Genomic DNA, 22,500 nt, shown 5'->3' on the forward strand with positions numbered 1-22,500 from the left:
TTAAAAATATATGGGTTTGTCCAGAGTTCGGCAGAGTTGTACCTAATCAAAAAACCGTCGTACTGTGGAAAAAAACAAGTATTCAAACGTTTGTCCAGGAAACTCTTCCTTCAAATTAATATCAATCGATATAAATGACGATAATCTTGGCAAAAACTCTGAAACCTGGTCATGGTGAGATGTTTTTTTGGGATTTTTTTTCTTTGTTTTTTTTTTTTTTTTTTTGTTTTTTTGACGAGATGTGTCATTTAAATCCAAAAATATTTGAATGACAAATTTTCTGGCCAATTAAAAAAAAAAAATACGTGTCTTTCCAGACAACGGCAGTTAACTGGTTAACTCAGTCAACCCTAACACCGACTATATCCGTAGTTTTCCCGGGGTTACTTATACCCCATGCCTATTTATTACATTTTTCTGAGACAAATTATAGACGGAATATCAAAGCTTATGTTTTTAGATTTTACATGTTAATGGTAGTTGAAGAGAACTATCTATGGACATACTCATTTTTAATACAATTTTCTCCAATTTTGAAAAGTAGCAAAAATCTCTAGGTTTGAGTGAGTTAAAGGAATGATGACTATAAGATTGGATTATAACGGGCATTTGTTACGAAACCGTTTTAATCATAGCCTATGAATGGCCTTGAAACCCAGGAGAGTTATGTTATGATTATGATTATTATTATTACTTCGATGAGAGATGGAGTGGATTGAATTGAATTGATTATGGCACGTCGTACTAGTAAGGGTGTGAATGCCAGCCTTTGTTGTTGAGGTGTGTGGCGACACACATCACTCACTCCAGGCGGAGCGATCTTTATTGAGAAAAGGGGATAAAATGGTTTTAAACGAGCTTCGATGCAGGAAATAGCTTCGAGGGACAAGTGTGTGTATGCGTGTGTGTGTGTGTGTGCGTGTGTGTGTGAGAGAGATAGATAGATAAATAGATAGATAAATAGATAGATAGATAGATAGATAGATAGATAGATAGATAGATAGATAGATAGATAGATAGATAGATAGATAGATAGATAGATAGAGATAGATAGATAGATATATAGATAGATAGGTAGATAGATAGATATAGATAGATAGATAGAGAGAGAGAGAGAGAGAGAGAGAGAGAGAGAGAGAGAGGGAGAGAGAGAGAGAGAGAGAGAGGGAGAGAGAGAGAGAGAGAGGAGAGAGAGAGAGAGAGAGGAGAGGGAGAGAGAGAGAGAGAGAGAGAGAGAGAGAGAGAGAGAGAGAGAGAGAGAGAGAGAGAAGAGAGAGAGAGAGAGAGAGAGAGATGAAGAAAGATAGAAAGGGCTGATATAGATGAACAAATGAGTTGACAAATGGATTTAATTTTTTTTAAGTCTCCAATCTAACAATTCTTTAAAGACTGAAAAACAAAAAAAAAACAAACAAAAAAAAAAAAAACATAACAAAACAAAACGAACAAAAACAAGCAGAGGTTTATTGTTTTTTTTTGTTTTTTTTTTTTGATCGATCGACAGTAGAAAGTCAAAGAAAAAAATACAAGTGAGTAAAGAAATCTGACAAAATAAATGTTTCAACCTGAAGCGATCAGAGATTGCCACTTTGTTTCAATCATACGGGTGAGAAAACGTTAAAACAAAACCCATTTTAACGAAGACCTATTGGCCCATTGGGAGGGTCTAGAGAACGCGTCAACGGTGTAAGAAAAAGATATATATATATAAAAATAAATCAAAAAGAACATCGAATACTCACAATCTTTCCTACTACTAATATATCCATTTTAAAATGTCAGCTTGTGGGACAGACGACCATTTGCTCTAGACGACGTGAAAAATGCGTTTGTTACGTTTCATTTATTACAACCTGCCTCGAGACTATTATTTTAACACTTCGAGAATTCATCCTTTCTTTTCCTTCCTTTCTTTCTTTTTATCATGCATTCTCCCTTTCAATCTTTCTTTCTATTCTTTTCTAAAAAATAAATGTCCTTATTTTCTTTATAGGTCCAAAGAACTTGTCTCGAATAAATGTTAAAACGTTTGATTTGACAAGCGTGTAAAAAAAAACCAGCTGTCAGCTTTAAAAAGCACAGACTTACCTTTTTCTTGCGACATTTAGACCTAGTTTTTCAGAAGATATTATGTTTACTGACTTGTCTAGTTTTCAAAGCTTTTCTTTAAATGTTGATGCAATTTACGTTGTGGGACAGGAGCTACATGACTCACTTGAGGTCTCAAACTGAAGGCAAAAAATACAATGATTGTTCTGGCTTTTGAAAATAAGTCAAGGAGAAATACGAGGAGTATTATCTACTATATTCATTTCTGACCACTTAGTGACAATACGTAGCGAGATAACATGGAGACGAGAAAATACTCACCGCCCCCCCCCCCACCCCTTCCACAAACACACACACATTCACACACACACACACACACACACATACATGGTCACACAAACGAACAAAATATATGTTCAAATTCATAGCGTTTTAACGCCCGTTTCTACAATAATTTTATACTCAGGTTTCCTTAAATATAAGGATGACTATTACATTTATCGGTCTCCAAGAAGATTGGACAAGAACACTATAAACTCTAATAGTTTAATAAAACATCAAACAAAGAATCGTTTTGTTTTTAAAACAAGCAAGGATTTTTTTTTCACTGCAACAATGAGCATCGATTTCATTGGAAATGGTATTCACTCACACGATTTTAAAGGCATATCAGAAGTACCAATATATATATATATATATATATATATATATATATATATTATATATATATATATATATATATATATATAGAGAGAGAGAGAGAGAGAGAGAGAGAGAGAGAGAGGTAAAGAAAAAACAAATTAAAATAATAATACATTAATAAATAACTAGATAAATAAGTAACTCCCAAATGTAAACAAGCGATCACAGTTACAGCCCACTGTTTAAGCATTTATTAATCTCCAAAATTCAAGAGCGATCTGATTGGTTAAAAATCGACCGAATTCCAGTATCGGATGACGTCAAGTTGATGGCGCGGGATTCTAAATAAGAGGAACTCTAATACGGTTTCCTTTACTTGGCTTTTATGATTGCTTTCAATGTCCCATCTTACTGTTGTACATAGACTCCGAATATGATTCATCTTTAAACTGAAGTAGGGTGAAAATTGATTATCATTATCCCCGCTGTCGTCGTCATCGTAATCGTTTTGTATTATCACACCATTCATCATCATCATCATCATCATCATCATCATCATCATCATCAACATCATCATCATCATCATCATCATCATCATCATCATCATCATCATCATCGTTTACACGAATGAAAAACATCACTAAAATAACGTACATCAATCAAATTCTTTTTCCTGTCCCTTCCCCAATCCCTCAACGGAATAACGCTCCACAAACATCAAACCAACCAACCGGACGACCACACAGACCCCTCTGTATGCGTTTCAACCCCCATCCCAAAGCCTGGATCTACTTCATCTTTTTCCACAACCTCTTCATTCAAATGTGCCACTTCGTGGCTTTGTGGCTCACCGTGGCTCTAGCCGTCTTTCGATACATATTCGTCTGCCGACATCAGATCGCTCCAAAATGGTGCAGCATGGCAAGAGCCCAGATCACCGTTTGCGTCGTCACTGGGGTGGCGATCCTCTTCTACACGCCACACTTCTTCTTATACCAGGTCAAATACATGAACCAAACACAGCCCGACGGGAAAGAATGCCACTGGTGGATAATGCCATCGGAATTCTCCGCAAACCACCCGATGTACAGCACTTTTCTCAAATCCATATTCGGCGTCATCATGAAAATAGCCCCCTGCATCCTACTAGCTTTTCTTTCGGGTTTACTCATCCAAGCCATGCAAAAGGCGAAGAAGAGACGCGCGCGGCTTTTGAATAACATCTCCCGCGTGATCGACAGCGACGGCTCAAGCGAGCATAACCGTACAACAATGATGATGGTGGCCATTGTCCTGTGTTTCGTCATTACGGAAACACCCCAGGGCGCCATTGCTTTGTGGGCCGCTGTGTCCGACGAGGAATTTTTCAAAGAGGTCTACGTGAATCTCGGGGACTTAATGGATCTCCTCGTGCTCATAAACAGTGCAGTAAACTTCATCCTGTATTGCATCATGTCCCAGCAGTTCCGTGACACGTTCAAGAGTCTCTTTGTCGCCAAGCATATGCCATCCATCTTCCATCGGTTCAAAAACAATAAACACCATGTAAACGGGAACGAGTACAGTTCTGTCAAAACGGAAACCACACATGTCTAACAATAATGATTAATTAATATAATACTGTATCTTATTATTTGGTGTATTTTTGGGGTTTTATTTATTTAAACAATTTAATGTTCGACAACAACAAAAAGTGTAAATATTATTAGATTAATATTCTACTTATCATTGATACAAGGGGTTTGAAGATAGAGATTTACAAGAGTGAAATTTGGGATTGTAAAATAAAGGTCTTTTTTTAAAGCAATGTTTCGACTCAAAAATATATCAATATCAAGTTAGCAATTCAAATAAATAAATATATAAACAAATAAATTGTCTGGATTTTATCAATTTCTCTGGGTTAAATAATGGCATACAGTGAAAAAGAAAAGCGAGAGGTTCGCATGAAAATAAGAGCCCAAATGAGTTCTCAACGCGACAAAGAAATGTCGGCAAAGTAGATTCTTTTGTCCAGATTTGAGAGACTATGTCAGCCAGCCTTTTCTTGTCCATTCCTGACTCAGTGTTGTGATTATCAGTCAGTATTTAATTCAAAACAGAATGCTGGCATAGTTTGTTCATTCAAAATAACTTAATTTTAATGTATTTTGGAGTTGAAACAGTAAAAATGATTTTATAACATTTTCATTGGACGTCAATGAGATTGAACTGCGTCTAATTTAGAACTAGTCTCAGACGTTTCATTGCGCCATTGCTCTAATTGCCATCACCACCAACTTCATCGCGCTAGAATTTTTTCAAAGTTCATTTCACCCTTAACTTATACCCTTACCCTTAACTAATATATATATATATATATATATATATATATATATATATATATATATATATATATATATATATATATATATATATATATATATATATATATATATATAACATGTCAAGTATAATTATGATCAACTTCTACAATATTGTTTCAAAGCGGAATTGAGTAAAAGGAATTAAAAAGAAAACTCACATAAAATATTGTAGCATAATCATTGACGTAGATATATCATTGTGTCATGAATCACTACATATTCTAAAGGTTGTGTCGAAGCAAAAACGGTATTAAAATATTATAAATTATTCAGTCTGACAAGCTGATAGAGAGATCATCAAAATGAAAACAATTTTGTTTGTTCTTAAAAATATTTTTTATTTTTTTATTTACTTTTTTTCTGGGGGGGGGGGGGGGGGGGGGTAAATCATCATTGTAAACTTCAAATTTCAACATGATTGGAAGGCTTCGTAGGAACACGCTATATTGTTATGTGGGTTTTTTTCTCTCTCTTTCTCAGCATGTCACAACAATATCAAAACGCTTCTGTGATGACAAATTTAAATTTGAAATCAAAGTTCAAGCTTATCTCTATCTACACTTCTGCCAATAACGGCACGAGGACATTATCGCACAAAACATTTTTTCTTCTTATCGCAATAACTGTTTTAAGGTTCGTAAAAAATTAATGCTTTTTGTGATATAATAATATGATACCCTGGCGCTAGTTCCATCCTTATAAGATTAAGCATTGTCATTTATTTCGGTGACGAAACTCACAATCCTCTAGAACAGCTGCTATAGTTACATATTATTATTATTATTATTATTATTATTATTATTATTATTATTATTATTATTATTATTATTATTGTTGTTGTTGTTGTTGTTGTTGTTATTATTATTATTATTATTACTATTATTATTATTATTATTATTATTATTATTATTATTATTATTATTATTATTATTATTATTATTATTATTATTATCATCATTAATATTATTATTATTACGTGCAATATACGCTTAGTCTCATCTATCAGATTCTACTCATTGACAATTCATTATGAATCGAGAAGAGTTTGTGAAAATGCTTGCATTCTTGGAGGACGGAATCTAATGGAGTGATTGATGTCTGCTGGTCTACTTATAGTTGACAAAAAATAATAATCAGGTGATTCCTGAATAACATCAAACTGATGTCTTACAGCCAGCTGTCTATAATCAAAAATGGGATAATTTCACACCGTTTCCTATCTCACGACAAGCTTTGTCTGTCTCACCATTTAGAATCAAGAAGAGTTTGTGAAAATGATTTCACTCTTGGAGGACGGAATCTCGTATAATGGAATGATGTCTGGTGGTCCAAAAAATAAAATCAAAAAAATCAGGTGATTACTGACTAACGTCAAACTGATGTCTTACGGCTGTCTATCATCAAAAATGGGATCACTTCACACTGTTTCCTATTCCTATCTCACAGTATAAAAACGATGATTGTCATAATATGTATAATACTTGTTTCAACAAAAATTTGTTTATTATTGGATTGATGGTTAAAATCGATGAGCATTTATCAACCACATTTTTCAGACCAATCTGAAAACTGAATTCAGGATAATGATGTGCCACAGTTTATGAATTCTTTTTCTTGTTTTATTTTATTTCACTATTTATTTTTCTTCAATAGGCAAAAATAAAATTGTTTTAAAAAAAAACGAAACAGAAATAATTTTTTGATATTATCCACATAATTTTGCGTCATAAAATGGCGATACTGGTTGTATGTTGTGTTTTTAATACAACAAAGTTTCAATAATTCTACAGCTGCTAAAATAATTACAGAAATAAAGATATTATGTTCGGGTGAGTCGATATAATGTTTACAATTACTGCTGAGCCATTCCATTATCTCATTATTCACAGTAACATTTTACAAAAATGTACACCCTTCATTGCCGTATGCACTTTACAGAAATAGCCGCACATTTGGGTTCGGGATGGCTAACAGTCCAACAGGTGAACATTGATTTGGAGAGAAAGATAAAGGGAGTAAATGGGACTCATAAATAAAGGAACAACACAAAACAAACGACGTTTCGGCCTTTGGCCTTTTTCAAGTAAACACGATATATATATATATATATATATATATATATATATATATATTATATATATATATATATAAAATCACATTTACTCCCCTTTATCATTCTTTCCATTTTATTGACTCATTTAGGCACCTCTAGTTGTTGGAACATTTATTTAAGCCCTACAATTTTCTTTTAAAAAGATTGGCGCCGTTAATAGGAGCTGAACATAATGTCCATGTGATAGGTGCTTCTTTACATGCTTTCAAAATCGCACTGTTTCGATGCCCCACTATTATTCAAGATAGCTATTTTTATAAATAGCCAAGAACAGTGCATTTGGCTTGAATGGCGACGAGATTTGGTTCTTCAACACTTCGGCTTCATCGCATTCTCTGGCCATCTGTCAAGAAATGAATCAAAATCTAAATTTGAGTTGAAGTTTATAATGGAATCCTGTCTGGGTTTTACAGACGAATTCAAAGAATTGCCTCTACTTATTTTTCGAAGTTCATAAAGAATAAAGTCAATGTCTCGCATCTTATGTTCCGCCTGTAAATAATACTTCTGCCAAAATAATATTCATCCTGTGTCATGCAGATGGCAAGAGGGAGCTATCTATTTCATTCACTTCGACCACTGGCTTGAAACGTTACTCCATAGAGCAATCGGAAGGAGCGATGAAGCCATGCATAAATGTCCCTGCAATTGGATTCAATAGTCTGATGTTACGTCGCCCAGCAACGGCGGCCATCGTGGTTCTAAACAAAGAAAATCGGTACTTTTTATTCTTCATGCTGGCTAGAACTTCTCATATGTCTTGTGATCAGAATGTGTAAAAGTCAAAACATGATCAGATTTATACTGTTTTTTCCCCCTCTGGATACGCTGTTATGCTCGTCGGAGAAATATTTCATAAGGGCGTCCGCCATTGTTTCGATAGTTTAGAGCCAGTTACTAAGTTACCACGTGTCATTACGAGGGAAGTGACGTCATGACTGTTGAAGCGTATTATTATGGTTAAATACTGTTCAAAAGAGGGAAAATAAATAAAGGGAGAAAGACAACAATCTAAGACGTAGCTAGAACTATCTGGTTTATTGGCGAAAAATGGTAACATACGTTCAGGTCTAAATTATCAGAAATTGGAATAGTTTCAACCTTTGCACCGAAATAAACTACACTCTTCTCTTCATTATAAAAGTTGACTTACCGTCTCAAAACGGTATCATGTTGGAGTGATATACAGCTTGCAAATTGAGTTTACCGTCAAAAGTAAATAAATGAAAACTTGTGTATGAGATTTTCACTTTGATGCAGTCAAATATAGGAAATGTGGGTGAGGTTCACAAACTTTTATTGACTATATGATAAAAATAGTTTCATAAAGAACATAAACCTAAAATGTCAAATTTATGATGATCACTATATCACTTTATCACATCCACGTCACTCCCACGTGATACAATTTGAGGTTTTGGTGAAAGGTTGCCGGGGGGGGGGGGGGGGGGGTCACAAATGTAAATGTTGCCCAAGTCTCATAGTTCTGTCTACAGGTAAAGTCAATCTTCATTATTGAAATCACCTCGTACATAATACCGGTTGCAGGCGACGAGTCGTATATTTCAATGTTATCATTATCAATATTGATAGAAGCTTTTACGACACTGGCGCATTATGAAAACAAAACAAAAAAGAAACAAACAAACCTGTTTCTATAATGTTTGGCCATGAAACTCGGCCTTCAAAAGATCAATCGATTAAAATGGCCCCCATCTTGTCAAATACTCTATAAACGAAGACTAAACTAAAGTCTTATTTGAAGTCCCAGGTTTGAGATATTTTTTTGATAAGATGAGTGTTATTTCAATCGATTGATAATAGTAGAACGAGTATTATGTCCAAAATTTAAAAAATGCGTTTTGTTTTTCATACTAAGGCTGAAGAGCTTTGACCGTTAAATTTAATAAGCTTAACAACAACGGCGCTTCCCCGAATAATCATCTGAGCAACATCAGCGCCTATTCCGTTTTAGTGGCAAGGACACTTTGGGTGATAATTAATTATATATAAATATATATTATATATATATATATATATATATATATATATATATATATATATATATATATATAAATATATATATATATATATATATATATATATATATATATATATATATATATATATATATATATCACCTTCAAAGTTGGATTTCATTGTTACGCAGATTGTTATATATTACTAAACATGTCACCTAAAACTTAGTTATACAATTTATTACATTTATTCTCATTACGAAGTAAAACAATCTGATTCTATCAAGTGTAGAATATGTATTGACTTGTTTCTATGGGTTTCAATATTAAATAAGTGAAGTGTGTGTGTGTGTGTGTGTGTGTAATGAGTGTTGGTGGGTACTCGTAGGCACGAAAGTGCTCGATAATGATGGTTAGAGGTAATATAAAATTATTCTGCGGACAATATGCCGACTGAAGACGTGGATGAAAGCCACAGAAACATATGTTTTGGCAACATATATAAGTGAGTGATCCCATTTATATATATATATATATATATATATATATATATATATATATATATATATTATATATATATATATATATATTATATATATATATATATATATATATATATTATATATATATATATATATATATATATATATATATATATATATATAGAGAGAGAGAGAGAGAGAGAGAGGGAGGGAGAGAAGATATATATATATATATATATATATAGAGAGAGAGAGAGAGGGAGAGAGAGAGAGAGAGAGAGAGAGAGAGAGAGAGAGGAGGGAGGGAGGGAGGAGAAGATATATATATATATATATATATATATAGAGAGAGAGAGAGAGAGGGAGAGAGAGAGAGAGAGAGAGAGAGAGAGAGAGAGAGAGAGAGAGAGAGAGAGAGAGAGAGAGAGAGAGAGAGAGAGAGAGAAATGGATTGGTGAGAATGTTTTTGGCGGAGAAAAATATAAGAATGCATTATTCTATGCTAACCCTTTCCATCCACGCGTGATTGTGTTTGGCAGTTTGTATCAAGCAGAACAGCCTTTATTATAGCTGTAATGCGGTAAAGGCCGAAATCGTTTGGGATTTTTATTTAGTTGTTTTAATGTTTTGTTCTCGGGGCTTTTTTATGTGATTGGTTATATCTTTGAATGTTTAATTTTGTTTTGTTTTTGTTTTCTTTCTTTTCTCTGGTGGGAGCAATTTAACAATAATTTATGCGCGGTTGATTTTAAATAAAGAAGACAAAGCTGATTTGTTTAGGTTTTGTACTTGATGTTTGTCTTTAAAATTCCTGTATGTTCTTTTTGTTTTGTTTTCTTTGTTTTGTTTTGTTTTTTTGTTGTTTATTTTTTTTTTGTTATTTTCTTTTGGGGGGGGGGGGGGGGTTAAAAAGCTGTTTTCTTATCTTGTAATAATTTACATTAGCCTGGAGCTGCATCCTTAAAACAACGTCTCACAATGGAAAAGAATAATTGTACAGAAACAGCATTGTGATAGAATGTATCATGTGTAACCTATTGACCCAAAACAGCATTGTGTCAGGGTGAAATCGATGCTTTTCAAAAAAAAAAAAAAAACAAAAAAAAAGTGATGGAAATTTATAATGACCAGAAGTGTGAGATTTCTGTTTTTGTCACTGTAAGAAATGTATCCATTTGCTACAATTTGAAAATAATATGCCAAGTTACTTGGTTTTTGTTTTGTTTTTTCCCTTTTTTCGGGGGCGGGGGGGGGGGGGGGGGGGGGCGGGGGGAGGGAGAGAGGTTATTTTTTTATTGTTTTTTTTTTTTTTTTTGGATTTAATCTTCTTTTTTTTTGGGGGGGGGGGTGTTCTCTTATCATCACCATCAACATCATCATCATCATCATCATCATCATCATCATCATCATCATCATATAGTATTATTATTATTATTATTATTATTATTATTATTATTATTATTATTATTATTATTATTATTATTATTATTGGGCTTTTTTTTTTGTATTTTGATTTACTATTAATTCAATGTTTGATATTTAACACACCTTGGCACAATACTATTTTGGGGCAGTATGTAAAACATTATTGTTATTCACTCTCTATATATCATGGCCATTGTGATAAATTTGTATATAGCGATGTTATAATTTGAAACACAGTATAATGTGCGTGCCAATTCTCCATGATCATGTTAATTGTAACTGTGTTCAATGATTTTAAATTAATGAAATGTCATCATAAATTGCATTCTGTTTTCTGTCGTTTACAAAACGGTAAATCGTGTTTTCACTTATAACTAAGATGTGATATTAATTCAATTGAAACTAGCATAACATTCATTGTACTGTTTGCTTGTTTATATCTCGTTCTTGTGTGTGTCTTTGTGTGTGTGTGTGTGTGATTTGTCTTTGTGTGTGTGTGTGTTTAAGTTCCTATTTGTATGTGTGTGTGTGTGTTTGTGTGTGTGTGTATGTGTTTCAATAGACAGTGTGTACAATTAAATGTTAGTTTGCCTCTCTGTGTTTTCACAAACACTGTGTAAACTAGTATCTGTTGGGTGTGTCTTTTTGTATGTGTGTTGCCACGCATAATGTGTACAAAACTAACTGGTGGTATGTGTCTGTATTTCCATACACTGTGTGTACAAATAACAGCATAATTAATCATGAATAAAAGACGGAAGAAAAACATGAATCGGGTTGGGTTTTTTTAGTTTTTCTCTCAATCTGCGTCCAAGTCCATCTATGTTTGGCCTTTTCTTTTTCTCTTTTTAATTAGGCATACGAAAAGACAGACAGGCAAGCAGGCAAGTGGGCAGTCAGTTGGGCAGACAGCTCAGGCAGACAAACCGACAAATAGATAGATAGATAAATTGATAGATAGATAGATAAATAGATAGAAAGATAGCTAGATAGATAGATAGATAGATAGATAGATAGATAGATAGATAGATAGATAGATAGATATATAGATAGATAGATAGACAGATAGATAGATGCAAGCGAAGATATAATTTATAGCAGTCCTCTAGTTCGTACCTTGGACCAGGCGTCTTGGTCGTGAGCTGCTGGAAAAAGGCTTTTACGCGTAATTTATCCGAGTTTGTATTATATTTTTCATAATCGCTTAACGCCTATATTATCATCCTAGATTTACGATGTCCATCAGGAAAGAAAAATTGTGAAACGCTTAGCTCTATCTTATTTTACTTTAGGCAAATTAGATTTTTTTGGTTACACTAAAGCTCCGAAACCACATGATCAATCGTCACCAAATGTTGCATGTATGTATGTATGTATGTATGTATGTATGTATGTATGTATGTATGTATGTATGTATGTATGTATGTATGGATGTATGTATGTAAGTATGTATGTACATACATACGGACATACGTACGTAGGTACGTACGTACGGACGCGTCACAAAGACTGTACCAATGACGAATTAAGACGGCTTTTGAACGTTATCGGATTTTAAATAAATATTGACACTGATTACTAGAATGAATAAATATAGAAAAGTGTCACATGCTACTATATCGGCAGAAAAGATCTGGGAAAAGCCGGCTGAAGAACGAGTAAAGAATGAAAATTGCGTCATCACTACTTCAAAAAATCGAAATCTTAACTGGGAACACCATAATTTCAGTTATATTATTACTGAGAAGGGGGTGGGGATCATAAAGAAAAATATAATTACCTCAATCTGTCAATGGATTATTGATTTAACTTCATTGTGATTCAACAATGTTTTGGGGTGTTTCTGTGGGAGGTTTTTTTGGGTGGGTTGTGGGGGGGGGGGGGGGGGGGGTTGTTTCGTCTTTTTCGAGTTTAAGAAGGTTGTGTGCAGAGGAGGAAGACGAGCGGCTATTATTGAATGAAGATGACGTCACTCAGGTCTTTGGTATTGTTTTTTTTTTGTTTGTTTTTTTTGCCATCCACATTTATGAGTAATTCTCACTAAACTGTATTAACCATAACTACTGCTATTACTACTACTACTACTACTACTACTACTACTACTACTACTACTACTACTACTACTACTACTACTACTACTACGACGACGACGACGACGACTACTACTACTACTACTACTACTACTACTACCACTACTACTACCACTTCTACTACTACTACTACTACTACTACTACTACTACTACTACTACTACTACTACTACTACTACTACTACTCCTACTACTACTACTACTACTACTACTACTACTACTACTACTACTACTACTACTAATAATAATAATAATAATAATAATAATAATAATAATAATAATACTAATAGAGAGAGAGAGGGAGAGGGGAGAGAGAGAGAGAGAGAGAGAGATAGAGAGAGAGAGTAAAGAGAGAGAGAGAGAGTAAAGAGAGAGAGAGAGATAGAAACTGATGAATTGTGAAAACTGATTGGATTGCTCAACTTGTCTTTGAAAACTTGAACATAACGATTACTTCATATCATCACTAAAAATACTTGAGCATTTTATATCAGGCAATGTCCACTAAACGTGGTCCGAGCGCTTTACAAGAGACCCCTAGCAAACAGCAACACTAAATTAAATATGTTACAGTAGGATGCCTGATAGGCGAAATTACATTTTGTTTTAAACGGACAGAGACAACGCCTTTAACGACCAGTTACTGTTCGTTTTACACCTGAGTACGGCGAGAAAATTAGAGTAAATAGCTTTTTCCAAGGACTCAATTATGCGCCACTCAAAGCGGGACTCGAACCAAGGCCCTTCCGATCCTAAGCCGAGTGTCATACCACAAGATCACAACGCTGCATAATAGTATATCAAAGGTTTGAAATAACCTATAACTTGGCATTAAGTCTTTTAATAATGGATCAATGAAATCAAATTTAAGGGGGCAGGGTCATCAGAAAATTAAAAAAAGTGAAAGAGGGCGAATGAAGAATTCCACGATAATAGTAGATATTTTAATTTTATGGCGAATTTCTTGAATTTTCGGCTAGATACTTTTTGAATGTTTAAAATCCATCCAGTACATTTTCTCGGTCCTACTAATTGCCGTCCGGAGCCGTCCGGCGTAATTTGAATAAGGGAGGGAGACAGACAGGAGACACAATATTATCCCCGGCAGGATATTGCACCTCTTTGGATGTGAACAGGGTCAGAGGCGTAGGACTTCTGGAAAGGTTCGTACAGGTCTGAGGGCCTCCGGATGGCTTGAGAATGCTTTAAATGACCTCCGGACGGCTCCGGACGGCAATTAGTAAGACCCCATTTTCTAATCATGGCGTATTTTATCATTGTACGTCAGACATTGTATTCCTTTATATATGGAAATATTTGACACCCACCATACATACTATTTACGTTCACATCGTCGTCATGTTTTAATCCTATCGTGGAATAAACGGTTTAACCGAGTTACCAGTAGGCATTCAAACATTCTAAATTCAATATCAGCATCCGTTTCACCTGGACATAAAATAAATACTGGAATAGAACCGTCAGTTATTACAATTCTGCTGGAAGAAGCTCTGGACTGTATGAAAGTAGTCAATAAATGTGAGTACACCTTTGACTTGACGTGACTCCCTTCTTTTTGGACTCTAATGAAGTCTTCTTACCTGTGAGGGGGGCCGAGTTGTTAAGATATAACACTGAATGTCTCGGGAGCCAAGCCCCGCTTCAGCGATGTTATTCAATATGATTATTAACCCATAATTTGCACACTTGGACAGAATCGAGGTTCTGGTTGAAATAAAACATTAATTTATTATTTGATGGATCATCTCAATTCCTTCAAGAAATACGAAGGCGGCGGCTTCTAAGAAAGAGCGTCATAGATGTATAATAGTTTCATTTGTTTACTTTGTTGCCTGAATAAGGGTTTTGAGCTCGTACAATTTCGTATCAACTATTCTGTTCTTCATTTATTTTTTCTTTAGTCAATACTTTTAGACAGATTCAAGCCAGATGTAAGTTGTTTTTTTTTGTTTTTTTTTTAAACGTCTTTTAATCATGGTTAATAGGATGTTCTACCCAGTCGTCAACACCCAGAAACAGAGCACTTAGTAAGACATTCAACGCCAATCTCTGACCCTGTTCACATCCAAAGAGGTGCAATATCCTGCCGGGGATAATATTGTGTCTCCTGTCTGTCTCCCTAGTCCCCGACCAATCCACCACCACCACCACCACCACCACCACTACCACCATCACCATACCATCACCTTCCTCTCTTCTTGTTTCATTCCGTTCACTATAATGAAGGTAATAAGACAATATCGATCTGTAAGACAGGATTGGCTAGTTGGTCTGCACCGGTTAATACTACAACCCACCAATTTGACACTCATGGCTAACACTCGCATTCGTTTTGTTCTGGTTCTTGATTTATTTTACAAATAAATATTTAAGCTTATTCACAAAACATCTTTTAAAAACAAAAATTCTACAGTTGGACCATGCTCTTGATAATAAATAAGTTCGACCTATATCATCTCAAAAAGAAATGTAACCCATCACCTCAAATCAGTATTACGTCAGGGTGAATCGGGTACAGGAGATTGAGTTTAGAGCACAGAGTTCTACTATATAGTGTTACGGTAGACTTCTGTGGTTTAGAGCCACAAATAACATGAAACTTGGGGATATTTCACTTTCTGTATGTTGGATGAGAGTTACTGCAATTTCTTATTATGGAAAACACTCAAATTTCGTCTTTCTTATCATTTCAATTCTAAGTATTCTTTTCGGGGTTCAATTCGTCCCGACATAATACCATTTTGAGATGACGGGTAATATATTATGCCGACTGAATCGGGTGTAAAAAACAAACAGTAGTTTTAAAGTAGAAATGACTTGAGCTGACAGATTTTAGTTTTTGTCATTTAAAAAAGCGATGTCCATATTATAGTCTTTTTAAAAAAAATAAACCCAAGTTTCATAATTTGGACTGCAATATATATTTTTATATATAAATACAAACAAACACACGCACGCGCGCGCGCACACACACACACACACACACACTCATTTGCGTCTGAATCACCCCGGTCTTATACGCTTTTTCAGTCAGTCCTTCTGGGTGGGGATCCTGACCTCCCATAGCGGGCAGGGGGGTACATACTGTGTCTTCTATCCCCTTATATCTGTTTTCCAACATGCTTTCTGTCTTGGAATGAGATTACTTGGTTTTGTCCTGGCCCTGGCCCGAGTCCTGGCTGGGAGGGAAACAGTCAAATGCATAGTTATTGTTTTGAGAGATGATATTTTTTTCATTGTAAATCATCTCTCTGTTATGTATTATTATATTTATTTTTTAATGTATAATGTAGGCATTTGAGTGTATTCCTCCTTGTTGGGTTTTGTGCTTGTGTCCGGATGAGACTTATAGGTGATCTCAAGCTAAGTACATTGATGGTATGCTCTTGGAATCTACATCTGATCCCTATTTGTTCCCAATTCCCCTTTGTCTTACTCTCTCTTGGGTGCTTTAATTGTAATTCTAGAACTTTCGACTATCCCATTTTCTTCCTTTTTACTGGCGCTGATATAACCTAAATGTGTTGCAAGCGCCGTAAAACCCTTAAAAACAAAAACAAACAGTCAGTCCTTCCCCGCCAGCGGCATATTGAAATATCGCCTAACAGGCGAACGTGCGATATGTCTCGTCCTCGGTGCGGCTATGTTTGACACTCGTTTTCGGATCGGAAAGTCCTGGGTTCGATCGGCGCATAATAGTTGAGTTCTTGGAAAAAGGCTCTTTACTCACATTCTCTCACCGTAATCAGATGTAATGAGTACCTGGCCGTTAACGGTATTGTCTCAGTTGAAAAAAAAAATTTGTAATATCGCCTAACAGACGTCATGTCGTGTTCTAAATGTTACGCGTTGCTGTTGGTCAGGGACCCTTTGTAAAGCACTCTGAGCACGTCGCGAGTGGATATTGCGCAATTTAAAAAAGCTCATTTTCTTTTAGTGTCAAGTGTTCCTGTTAGCTAGGAAACCTTTGTAAAGCGCGTTGATCACGTTCAGTGGATATTGCTTACTTACTTAATCCTCTTCGGGCCTTGAGGCACATAGGGCATCCACCAGACATCTCCATTTTTTGCGATCGGCTGCTTTTGCGGTGGCTGTATTCCAGGACAGGCCTGCTTCCTTTAATTCTTTCTCCATCGTCCTTCGCCAGGTTTCTTTGGGTCTTCCCCGCTTTCTCTTCCCATCTGCTGTCCAGTACAAGGCTGTCTTGGGAAGTGACCCTTTTTCCATTCTGGCCACATGACCCAGCCAACGCCATCTTCTTCTATATAAATGCTCTATTATTTTTTTAAAAGTGTTATTACTTGAAAAAGATTTAGGATTCATAGAGTATAAGTCGCCTGACTGTGATGACCAACTGTAAGTAATATGTACTTGCACTGTTACAATAACCTTCCCTAGTACGTACGTGTACATATTATGACAAATTCAAGTCGATTTGTTAATCAAGTAAAATGTCGTCCCCAAGAACACAACGCCTGCGTTGGAAATTATATAGTTTTTTTTATTTCCGCCCACCATTGACCGAAATTCACTGTCATTGGAAATTATATTAAAAATATAAAGTAGCCACTTGGCGAGACAGCTATACTTTTGTTCCTCGTCAAATTTTCTTTCATCCACTACATTCCAAATGGCATAGGAATGACAGAACAATGCTGCTCTACTCGAGAAAAAAACAAAACAGGTATTTATAACTGTAGCCAGAAAACTCGTCCTTCAAATATTATCAATCTATCAAAATGTTATAAATACCTGGATTTTTTGTGTGTGTGTTTTTTTTTTACTAGAATAGGGCACCATTGTGTTGTCATTCCTATGCCATTCACCGACTAGTGAGAATTATAGTTGAATCAAAAGCAAAGTCGGTCAATATTATATTGTTCTTTCTCAAACAGAGAGAGAGAGAGAGAGAGAGAGAGAGAGAGAGAGAGAGAGAGAGAGAGAGAGAGAGAGAGAGGGGGGGGGGAGAGCGATAAAAATAGTATATTCCTCCTACTTGTCACTTGAGAGTACTACAGTAAAATGGGTTGACAGAGCATTATGAACAATGACCATAATTAGGAACGTTTATTAATCAATGTGATCCACTGTGTCAACCTTAGGAGTTAAAGGGAAAAAACAATTATTTATTATTCCCCTCGCCGTAAATCGATGCTTTGCGTTTAATTAAAAAACTCACATCATTCACCAGCCGAATATAACTTACAAACACACAAAAATGTGTGTAACTTTAAACGTTTATTATCATTATTATGTCTGATTAATACAATTTAGTGAGAACTTCTCATAACAATGGCTGACTTAAAATAACAACAAAGAGCTGTGTGACATCAATTTCGTTCCTTCTATAATAGCGATGTGTAATAAAGTTTAGAATAATAATTTGTAACGTGTTAAATTTCACTAAAAAAATGTAGGCACTTAAAAAAGAAGTATCATTAATCTAAATGTTTTTGAACATGTCTTTTATTCAAAGATGAAGAAATCGGAATAGATTGAGGGGTTAAAGAAAGGATTTCTTCCACTCTTGGTTTGTTTGTTTTTTTAATTTTTTTATTATTTTTTTTGCGAACTTTGTTCTCAACTCGCGCTCGTAACCTTGTGCAGCGATTGGAAATATCTACGTCTGGAATTCCAAAAAGAAAAAGAAAAAAGCATGAGTGTAAGAATCGTATAATATTATATTACCTCTTTGGTTTTGGGGAACACTCAATTTTTTTTAAAAAGCGTAATAGCAAAAATATTCTGAAGCATCCCTTTTATCCTTTGTTTAAAAAAAAGAACAAAACAAAACAAACAACAAACAACCAAACGTGAAAGAGCTCAAGATTTCTCCATGCAATCATAGATTTTTACATTAATAGATTTCGATCGACGTGAACATATATACAGGTCTGACATCCGAACCCACTTATGGTCCTAGTTTAATATTGTTGTAATGGACAATATTTTGCGTCGTTTTTTTTTTTTTTGTTTTTTTTTTTCGAAATTTCCATGACAACAATGAGGCAATCATGAATAGGGTTATTAGATCTGCACTTAAGTACACGTCGATTTTGACGCATATGTAACCAAGATGTTAATTCCTTAAATCGATACATATATTCGAGACCCGACCATTGTAACAACGCAAAACATTTGAATAAGAAATAATCTAAGTGAGGCCATTGAAGGGGTACGTGCAGTAACAAGATTCTTCAACCCCTGCGTATGAAATTTTTAAACCAAGGATTCATTGTTTCATACAACAAGATCACAAAGCCGCAAGGAGAGAAAAGGAAGGAGAGAGAGAGAGAGAGAGAGAGAGAGAGAGAGAGAGAGAGAGAGAGAAAGAGAGAGAGAGAGAGAGAGAGAATAAGGGGGGCAAATAGAGAGAGAGCAAGGATAAAGAAGAAGGGAAGAGAAAGTCCCATATTATCGCCTGCTTAGGGAATAAATGAAATATTGTGGACCCCATTGAGCGTGTTAACTTCATGGAAATGCGCAATATAAACGGTCATATATATATATATATATATATATATATATATATATATATATATATATATATATATATATATATATATATATATTCATTCATTTATTCATTCATTCATTCAGTCATTCAATCATTCATTCATTTATTTATTTATATATTTATCTATTTATTTGTTTGTTTCTTTATCTAATACCATTTCGAGGCGATATGACATAGACTTGTCACAGTCTTTGCAACAGAACGATTTGGCTGAAAGCCCCCGTAAGTAACACATTGTGTCATGTCAATAATTATGCTCTCATGATCTCCCTCAATGTAATTCCTGGGGTCAGATCAGTGTGTGAGTGTGCTCTTTGCTATTTCTGATAGGATTCCAATTCCCATATATAAGGACGTACGTATTTTTAGCTTAGGTGTCGTCTGTGTCGCTATTCTTAATTATTATTCCGACTTGTGATAGAGTAAGAAGAACACACAAGAAAATACATACAAGTATCTATCTACGTGAGAATTGAATGGATGAACTTGGACAAACCAAGTGTCAGAAAGACTATCTGTGTGATTATGATCACGTCCGATGAAGACCGCAGTGAAGGACGTTATTTAATAAAGAAGTACAAGAAATACTGCCCTGGCTCTGACGAAACAGCTTTCCCTCATTTTGGACAGAAAGACAGATCTACTTTGAAACTCGATGAATTAAAACGACACCATAACTTATTATAAATTTAAACCTATGAATTTTCTGAAATCTCAGGTAAAAGAGTTATATGACAAGATGAGAGAGAGAGACAGAGAGAGAGAGACAGAGAGAGAGAGAGAGAGAGAGAGAGAGAGAGAGAGAGAGAGAGAGAGGGAGAGAGAGAGAGAGAGATCGTCTTATGGCAAGCTAAGAGGTCATCTGATGACAAGTTGAGGGGATCATCTTAAGATAAATTGGACAGTCATCTGATGAAAAGTTGGGGGGAGGGGATCATCTTAAGATAAAGAGGGGTCATCTGATGACAAGTTGAGGAATAATCTTAATCTTTCGATTTCTTTTTTTAAAAGCCAAAAAGACGAACATGTTTTATCTATGTTTTTTATTTTTATTTTAGAAAAAAATATCTCAGAGAATTGGGAAACACACAGAATGTTTGCTTGATATAATATTGTACATTACTTATATCAGCAAGATTCATCGATACGAAAGATAAGTAAACAGAAGCAACGAGACGGTAGGTAAGTCTTAAATTGACAACAAGCTCTGAGTTGTACATAAGATGAAAGTCAAGATGAGTTGTGTTTATGATATTGAACTGTTATTATAGTACAAATATAATCAAAAATAATTATAGCACCTATCGTCTGATTTTGAAGTCTTTTGAAGGATACGGATGTAGAGGAGGAGGAATGTATTTTTAAAGATTGGCTTGGGTTGTAAGACTGAGCTATGAGCCTCAAAGTGCTCAAAGCGCTATTACAAGCCAAAGCCAACAGCAAAACATGTAGGACGAGACATGTAAGGTACGATTTTCAACAGAAACAACGTTGCTTCCGGCCAAGTAATTGTTTTACATATTATGAGTACAGTCAGAAAATGGTGGTTGAAATAACTCAACTTTGCCCAAAAACAGCGGGACTAGAATCAGAGTTTTGCCGATCCGAAGGCGAGTGTCATTCCACAAGACCATAAAGTCGATAGAAAAAGGAAAAGGAGGAGGAAGAGAACGAAAGAAAGAAGATGTAAATAAGCAAGGAAATGGAGAAAAAGAAGAAAAAGAGGTTAAAAATAAGATATAAATTTAAAATCATCGTTGATGTATTAAACCACAATTATTTACCAAAGTCTCCTTTTTGATGTTCTAAACATAAGCCTGGTCGTGAACACAAATGATAAAAATCGGGAAATTGTCAATCTTGATCCCATCTGATTTGTACCTTTGATCTCTCGGACGTGGGAAAACAACTACACCCGTATTTTAATTCATCTCGTCAAAGCTAATGATTAATTCTGAATAATGTTTTTTTAAGTTTTTAATCAGCGCCTTATTACACATTGGATTGAAAAATAAGAGAAAAAAAAATCGGTATTAGAGATTGGGTCGGGATTATTTCCGAGTAATTGTCCCGGAAAATTAAAGACTGTTGCAGCATGTCCCGTTCCATCCGGTCTCGTTGAGAAAGAATTTAGTGAACCCTGGCTTCATTTTTCTTTAGGTGAGACAGTAAAAAATGAAATCGGGAAGGGAGTCTCCACTCAATTCCCACGGAAATTACGTCAGACATCTAGTCTGGCACCTTGTCGGTGGTAGCTCGTTTTCGTGTCTGTGAAATTAGTCCAAACTAAATGGCGAAAATAGGTCCAGTTGATTGTTAATTTGAGATAAAAAGAAATCCTCACTCCAGTTTTAAAATAAGCTGACACCATTTTCACAACATCAACAACATTAGTTTGTTTAAATAACAGATATGTTTGGCTGTCTCTTATCTACACTACAAAATCGGACAGTAAATTGAAATTTCGTTCTTCACAAAGAAAAAAACCCCCCACTCTTTTTACTTATTTCAAGGTCGGGTTAGTCAATTTGGCGTTTCAAAAAGTAGTTTGAAATCAAAATTGTTCGTTTTATTTTAATCACTTGATTGTGCTTATTTAATAGACAAATACATAAGAATGGTACAGCCTTTACAAATTTTCACCCCTAAACAATGTCGACTTTTCATGACTGATTGATAGGAGGGGAAAGCTTTATTTATTCTTTTCTGTGCATTTTAAGGGAAAATGTGATCGATGCCTCTTTTGGATTCTTTTTTTCAGACCATTTGGCATTTTTCTACGACTTATTTGGCAAATTGTTCCGATACAATTTGGCA

At 35.0% G+C, this 22,500-nt stretch overlaps 2 protein-coding genes across 3 annotated transcripts in view; one reads left to right on the forward strand and one right to left on the reverse strand.

Annotated features, from left to right (window-relative positions):
• LOC144975322 (G-protein coupled receptor dmsr-1-like) overlaps positions 1-5,015 on the forward strand; it is a 28,602-nt gene extending 23,587 nt beyond the window's left edge. For both annotated transcript variants that reach the window (XM_078919291.1, XM_078919292.1), the window contains exon 5: positions 3,438-5,015. In XM_078919291.1, coding sequence (XP_078775417.1) covers positions 3,438-4,287 — 850 coding nt within the window. In that variant the 3' untranslated portion in view covers positions 4,288-5,015. The remainder of the gene's footprint in view (positions 1-3,437) is intronic.
• The window catches only part of LOC144975323 (protein MON2 homolog), a 497,118-nt gene that overhangs the window by 353,376 nt on the left and 121,242 nt on the right, over positions 1-22,500 (reverse strand). The gene's annotated exons all lie outside the window — the stretch shown is intronic.

This window comes from Berghia stephanieae, chromosome 6 (assembly GCF_034508935.2).
Source record: "Berghia stephanieae isolate SIO BIC M18660-M18661 chromosome 6, UCSD_Bste_1.3, whole genome shotgun sequence".
NCBI lineage: Eukaryota > Metazoa > Mollusca > Gastropoda > Nudibranchia > Aeolidiidae > Berghia > Berghia stephanieae.